The 7,333-nt window shown below is 45.4% G+C and overlaps 1 protein-coding gene across 1 annotated transcript in view; it reads right to left on the bottom strand.

Moving 5' to 3' along the window:
• Positions 1 to 2,777: 2,777 nt before the first annotated feature.
• Positions 2,778 to 7,333, bottom strand: part of CD86 (CD86 molecule) — a 68,626-nt gene continuing 64,070 nt past the window's right edge. Inside the window, exon 7 of the mRNA XM_083170935.1 lies at positions 2,778 to 6,679. Within this exon, the coding sequence (XP_083027061.1) occupies positions 6,628 to 6,679 (52 nt within the window). The 3' untranslated portion in view covers positions 2,778 to 6,627. The remainder of the gene's footprint in view (positions 6,680 to 7,333) is intronic.

The raw sequence follows: 7,333 nt of genomic DNA, 5'->3' as shown, positions 1-7,333 counted from the left end.
AGGGGGGGCTGGGGACACTGCGGGGGACACAGGCGGCATAGAGCCGGGCAGGGGGAGCCGGGAGCTGTCAGTACTGAATAAAAAAAAAAAGCCCATACAATGAATGGGCGGCCTGTGATTGGCTGAGCGCTCTCTCAGCCAGTCAGCAATTGGCTGAGAGAGCGCTCAGCCAATCACAGGCTGCCCATTCATTGTATAGGCTTTTTTTTCTAGCACTGACAGCTCCCGGCTCCCTCTGCCCGGCTCTATGCCGCCTGTGTCCCCCGCAGCGTCCCCAGCCCCCCCTGCTCCCACCAGCAGCCCTGCTCTGTAACCCCCCCCGCTGCTCCCCGGGTTTTTTACATGTGATAAATCGAGACGATTTATCACATGTAAAAAATGGCACATCAAGTGCCAATCTAATCAAGCTCCCCCGGGGAGCAGCCGGGGAAGCTCAGGGGGAAGTCGGGGGCGACTTGTCCTAAGGACAAGTCGCCCTAGTGTATGGGGGCCTTAAAGGGAATAAATAGAGGGAATAAAGATATCATTTACAATCCCCAACACTTATCTTAAATTGTGTGAGGCCACAGACAATCCCTGTATAATCAACCCATAGGATTGAGGGCAGTAATAGTATAACAGAGCCGATTGCAGTGTAACCAATCTGGGTGATTGACACATCTAATACAATCTGTATAAATTGTTGCCAATTGTCACTTGAACTGAAGAACACATTATTACAGAGCTTGTTTAGCCAATATATTATACAGTGTCTGTTCAAGGGAATCCTATCAATTCCCAGATTGAGTAACAGCCTGAACTGAGCTTGTCCTATTTTTTTAAATTGTATATAAACCAGTGGAGCACACACGACACGCCCGCACATGTCAAGTTTTAACACACAATATTTGTCTTTTGATTGTCTATCAGTGTTTTTTTAACAATTTTTCGCTTGCTTCTAATATCAATAAATAAAAGTTAAGTTTTATGTATAAAATGTCTTGTTGGTGCACCGCACCAGGACAAATCCTTTTCTTTCCCTGTTTTTCAAGAAAGAAGATGCCCGGCTCTAACGGAAAGCAGTGGCGCTGCCAGCGGCAGAAGACAGAAGCTGAGGACCGGAGAGGCTTACAGTTGTGGGTTGCAAAACAGCTGACAAAGCTCCCACTGTAGCCTCTCCCACCACAGGTAGGCTCTCGGCCTACCCCCTCCCTAGACCACCAGATATTGGGCATTAGGCCCGTTGGGGACATCCAGGCACTAGGCCATAGGGATGAGTAGGGGGGCAGACCCATCAAGTACCTACAGGTTTATTAGGGGGCACCTTAGGTGAACAAGGTCATTCAGATTGGCCTCAAGCTTGAGCCTATTCATGGCTCATGTGTTTGTCGGTTCCTATCTACATACCCTCCAACATGACCCATTCCATTAGGTACACAATGCTCTGTTCCTGGACTTCCCTGCCAGTGAAAGTTACAGAGGTTAGACTCCAGCACAGTCCAAAATTCAAAGAGGGGGGTAACATCAACTGCCAGTGAGTCCAGGACAGTGATGTTGAGGTGGCATTAGGTGTGGCTCCCCTTTTTGAATATTGGACTGTGCTGCAGCCCCACCTCTGTAACTGCCACTGGCAGGGAAGTCCAGGAACAGAGCATTTTGTACCTAATGGAATGGTCATGTTGGAGGGTATGTATCTATCCACCGTTCTTCTGTGCGAACAGGCACTACACCGCACCACCACCTCACACAAGGAGCACACAGCAGTGAGCTAGGATGAGGGCTGCAAGGCTTTGTTACAGAAGAGCTGTGTAAAGTATTGTAGATTTTGAAGATTTCTGAAGTCTGTATACTGTCTTTGCTTCAGCCAAACCCCATAAAAACCTTGTGTCTGTCTCTTATTAACCATCATGGGTCAACAGTCCCATCAATTTTGCAGAAGATAGTGCTGTACTATGCACAAGATCATATTTATCTAACTGTAGCTCTGCGGTTACTTTTAGGGAATCAACTTAACCAACATACACAGGAATTCACATTACGTCATATTTTAGAAACATAACATAGTCAGGGGATTTCCAGTATGATCACGGAAGGAACGGTCAAATAGAGGGAAATTTACTAACATTTGGAAATACATCCGCTGCCGGTACGAATGCATACTTCTTGCATCTGCCTTTTTTTTTTTTAGGGAAAATCCAATTTGTAAAACTACTAATCTGCCATATTTACAGATTTTGTCGTGTATATGGCTGCTAAATACATATATGATTCGTCAGCCTGCACGGATCAGTCAGATGCGTCATGTCAGTCAGATCCGTACAGGCTGCAGTGTTACAGAATTGTCTCAGTGCTGATGGCAGTGCGGGTGCATTCCACAGCCCGGAAATTCATAGCTGTACTGCCTGGAGCAGAGATGGCATATATGTAGTGATGGACACTGGGGGGGGGCTCCCAGCCCACCCCCAACCTGAGCGCTGAGCTGAGCACTACCTGCCTCTGCCTGTCTGCCTGCATTCATTTGCTGGCTCCTGTTGCAGTGTGGGGTCCCCTATGTGTGGGGGCCCCTGGGTGACTGGCCCCATCCTTTAATTCACCCTAGTAATAATAATAATAATAATAATAATAAATTATATTTTAATGAAGCCATATTTTGTATACTTCATGTTCAGATTAAGAAAAACTACAGTTGAATAAAAAAAATTCACTCTTAAATTTAAATAATTTTTATTTCAACTTTAACTTACAATATAAATATATTCATTAAAAAAAAAGAGATGAAAATTCAACCAACCCCCTTTTTTACCGAAAATCACTAATCGCGATTTTGGGCAATCTGCGCACGCGCTAGTTCGCAAGGGCTACTGAATTAGGCCCAAAAAGTTCAGTCTCTTTGTTAGGTGTGGAAACTCTGCCCTGAGTTCTGCAAAAAAATAATACACACACATATATATAATAAATACAGTGGTATACAAAAACAAATGGGCGGTTTATGAGAGTAAACATGCATAAAAAGCAAAATGAAATAACTATTTTGTTCAGTATTTCATCCCACTTCTGCTTATTAACAGACAAACGGAAACAAAACTTACGTTTACAATTTGGTTTTGTTGATGCATTTTTAAAAAACTTTTCCAATCCTGGTTTGATGCCCACAAGGTGCGTACACACGGCGAGATATTGGCTATGGCGTTTTGACTATGTGATTTCCCCATGAAGTGCCTGGAGCCAATATTGGGCCTGGTTCACACCTACTGTAATTGCATGGCTGTGAATTCATGTAGCAGCCAATTATCGATGTATTGCACATCTGTATGGGCCGCAATGCAGGGCCACAATACACGTGCGAAATGCACAAGCGAGTCCTCGGCCAGCGATAAAGTCCTACTAGCCGTTCGGAAGGTGGCTGACAAGAAGTAGGTGTTTGGGGGTGTCAGGGAAAAAGCATGCTGATGACGTCAGCTGCCCTCTCTCCCAACCGGTGGGGAACACCTGCGTTTTCTGGGGAGCACCCAGAAAACGCTGGCAGCACGTCCCCAAATGGCCATCCACTGCTCGCACAGAGGGCCCACGCACTGCATACGTGGTCCTCTGATTATCCCAATTTGCAGCCCGTCCGAACAAACCAGAATCGTGTTCATGGACAAAATTGCCCTGTCTGCACAGTCTGTTTTTATTTGCGATACCGACCTTAGAGGGCCGCGCATCGGTATCGCCGGCAGTACAAACTGTGCGATATTGGCTAACTTTTTCTAATGATTTTCATTCTATAGTCAAATTCGCACCAGATGTGCGCACCTTTAGACGATTAGGGATTATTTTTTTCAAAGTTTTACAAACAAAATTGAGCTTACTGTACACGGCCTAAATTTGCCAAAAAAAATTCTAATTATTTCGAATAAATCATAAATGCTTTAAAATGACTAAACGCGCCGCTATAACAGTTCCTGCTTCGCCTCAATAGCGAGGCAAAGCAGGAGGTGACGCCGACAAGATCTACTAACATCTTGCCGGCCGCTAACTCCCCCTCCGGGGATGTCCCTCCTGGAGACAGCGCATCAGTTAATACTGATGCGCCGTCTCCTCCCCCGCCCCCAACCAGCTGACTGCGCATGCGCGGGATCTCGCTACTCTCGCTAGATCCCAGCGCAGCTCAGAGCCAGCAGCAGGGACAGCACTGTCCCTGTCGAAGTCGATAGCTGCCGGGGGCAGAACGGTCAGCGATGCTGACCGTTCATTACTTAGGAATGAGGCAGGCGCGCAGTACGAAATATCGTAGTTGCGCTATGCCTCCTGCCTCACAGCACCGCACGCTAGACACCCGCTCGGCGGGTGTCATAGATCAGGTGAAGCGCTATCCCCTGCTTTAGCGCATGGGGATAGCGCATTTGCCCCTGATCTCCACTTCATAAATCTACCCCTTTGTTCGATATTTGGGTTTAAATAATTTGCATCTATTGGGCAGCCGCGGCTTAATTGTCAGATATTGTCGGTATAAATACTACAATGGAAAATACAGAGAGAAATGTCAGAACGCTCATGGCAATAACAAAAGATTAGTATAGTAATTAAGCAGTTGAACAACTTATTATAATTAACCCGTTGCCACCAGGAGAATCTACTGGTCAGTTTTGTTTTATAAAGAATTCAGTTTAATCACAGACGTTGGGTTGCACTGCACATGTGCTTATTCACGCGCGGCATGCCCAAGCCCCAACCATAGGGGACAGTGACAAATTCGGCCCGCTACAATCGGGTCTGAAATCCCCCCTATGTAAAATGTAACAGAAAACAATGTTGTGGTGTTTTTCTCTTTTTAAAATGTGTTACTTTGTTCTTAACGTCTAAAAATGTAATACTAAGGATCGGATTCAATAAGTCAGTTTAAGGGCAGAAACATGCAGTTTTGTGGGTGTGATTGCGAAAACGCAGACGCGCCCAGGCGGTTTTCGGGTGGGCTTCTGACGTCAGCGATGACCTCTTCCAGCCTGATTCTTGAGCAGATTAGTGGAAGCCTTGTTTTTACATTTGCTGCTATTTGTACCAAATACCCTGGAATGGTGAATTCTTATTTGATCTGGTAAAGAAATGTCACCCGTCTACCCCAGGACATGGCATACCTACCATTATCTGCTTACAATAGATTTATACTGTAGTATATTATAGTCGTTAATGTAGCAGTTTAGTTAGCTGGTTCCAAGTGCAATATAATATAATATAATATAATAATATTGTTCAATATTCTGATTCCATACTATCCCAGCCGACTACTGCGATCTGTAGATGAAGGACTTTTAACAGTACCTAGAATCCCCCGTAATTCATCTGGGGGTCGAGATTTTAGCTACGACTCTATGGAACTCCTTTCCCCGCACATTTTGAGAGGACCCCACTCTAGAATCCTTCAAAAACAGGCTCCAGACTTTCCTGTTTACTCAAGCATTTCTGCAATTCCCTTAAATATTGTTTATGAAAAGCTTTTCTGTTCTTCATTTTCCCTTTACTGTATTACATTCATTTTGTCTGTTAAGCACCTTCAGTCCTATTGGAGAAAAAGTGCTATATAAATACAATTATTATTATTATTATTATTAAAATTATTAATAACAAATACACAAAATAATTTTGTATATGTTGCTCCGCGCACACATTCAGATGCGCCTGTCCTTTTATATCTCTGCGTCGTCTCATAATGACATCACAACTCCCTTTTTATAGAGACGATGGAAGTGGCAGTGGCTCAAGTTGTGCGATACTTGAGGCCATTTCTGGAAGGCGCCAAGCACCACCTGAGTAATAGCTTCCTGCGCAGAATGTGTAGCAGGGGTGAGCAATAAGGGTGTGGTATGACACTCCAAGAGTCAGGATTCCGATGCTCATTAGACCGACATCGGACTCCCAACTGCTGGTACTCGGGTATACAGCGGGGCGAGCGCAACTAAGCCCCTTGCAGGCTCGGTGGCTCACTGCACTTGGTCCCCCAATGAGAGAGAATAGCCCCTGTCAGTCAGGAATCCATTTCGGACTAATGACCATCGGAATCCCGACTGTTGGGAGGTCATCTGGCACCCGAGCAATAAGCGGCCCTCCAGCTGTGGATGAACCACACATCCCAGCATGCATTGCATCAGTTTCAGTATGGCCAAAGAGGAAAACTAAGGCAAGGGATGCTGGGATGTATAGTTCATCAACAGCTGAAGAGCCGCTTGTGGCCCACCCATGATACAGTGTACAAACAGAGATGGTGGTGACACATCCCCCTGCTCTTATAACAGAGCAGAACATTTATCTAACTGAGAAATGGGGGAAATTCCGCAAATACCACATGAGGCGAATATTCCCGGAACAGTGTTGAAAATGTCGCTCATCGCTGCTTCGTTATCCTCTCAGTAAAGTGCGGAATTATTTAAATAAAGCTTATTAAGTCATATGGCAGGTTAGAATGGCTTCCCTTTCCGAGATGTTCCATCATTCCTTCTCCTCATAGTCCAGGATAGATGTTATACTTCACTCCATCACAGAAAGGATTACAGCAGGTGACGAAGGGGATTCACTTCAGTTTGTATAATTTCTTCTTCAGTTTTACTTCATATAGACATAGATCATTAGGCGGAGGAAAGGTTCACCACCAAAACCGTCCACCGCTTTTTATCAGGAGGATCCATCTATTATATCATCGGCAGTGGTCGCCTGGGTAGAAACTCTGACATTAAAGCAATGAGAAATGTAGAAGAAAAAGGGATATACAGTATGAGTACAAATATGTTCCCGATAATTTATTAAACGCACACGTCTAACTGTCCCTCTAATATGATACAACTAATCCCACACGGGCAGCGATTCTGGCAAAGTTTGTGCAGCCAAAACAGTCGCCATCATGGAGTCTGTCATTCACCCCCCCTGGAGCAATGGAGCCTTTGAGTCATATTCACAAGGTCATCCTTGGTTGACTGAGCTCTGCCTGAATGACCCCGGTAATTACTCATCCCTGGAGCTCTGCCTGAATGATCCCAGTAACTACTCATCCCTGGAGCTCTGCCTGAATGACCCCGGTAATTACTCATCCCTGGAGCTCTGCCTGAATGACCCCAGTAATTACTCATTCCTGGAGCTCTGCCTGAATGACCCCAGTAATTACTCATCCCTGGAGCTCTGCCTGAATGACCCCAGTAATTACTCATCCCTGGAGCTCTGCCTGAATGACCCCGGTAATTACTCATCCCTGGAGCTATGCCTGAATGACCCCAGTAATTACTCATCCCTGGAGCTCTGCCTGAATGACCCCAGTAATGACTCATCTCTGGAGCTCTGCCTGAATGACCCCGGTAATTACTCATCCCTGGAGCTATGCCTGAAT

The sequence above is a fragment of the Crinia signifera genome, chromosome 2, assembly GCF_055691185.1.
Source record: "Crinia signifera chromosome 2, ASM5569118v1, whole genome shotgun sequence".
Classification (NCBI taxonomy): domain Eukaryota; kingdom Metazoa; phylum Chordata; class Amphibia; order Anura; family Myobatrachidae; genus Crinia; species Crinia signifera.
This window is presented reverse-complemented; position numbering and strand designations above follow the sequence as displayed.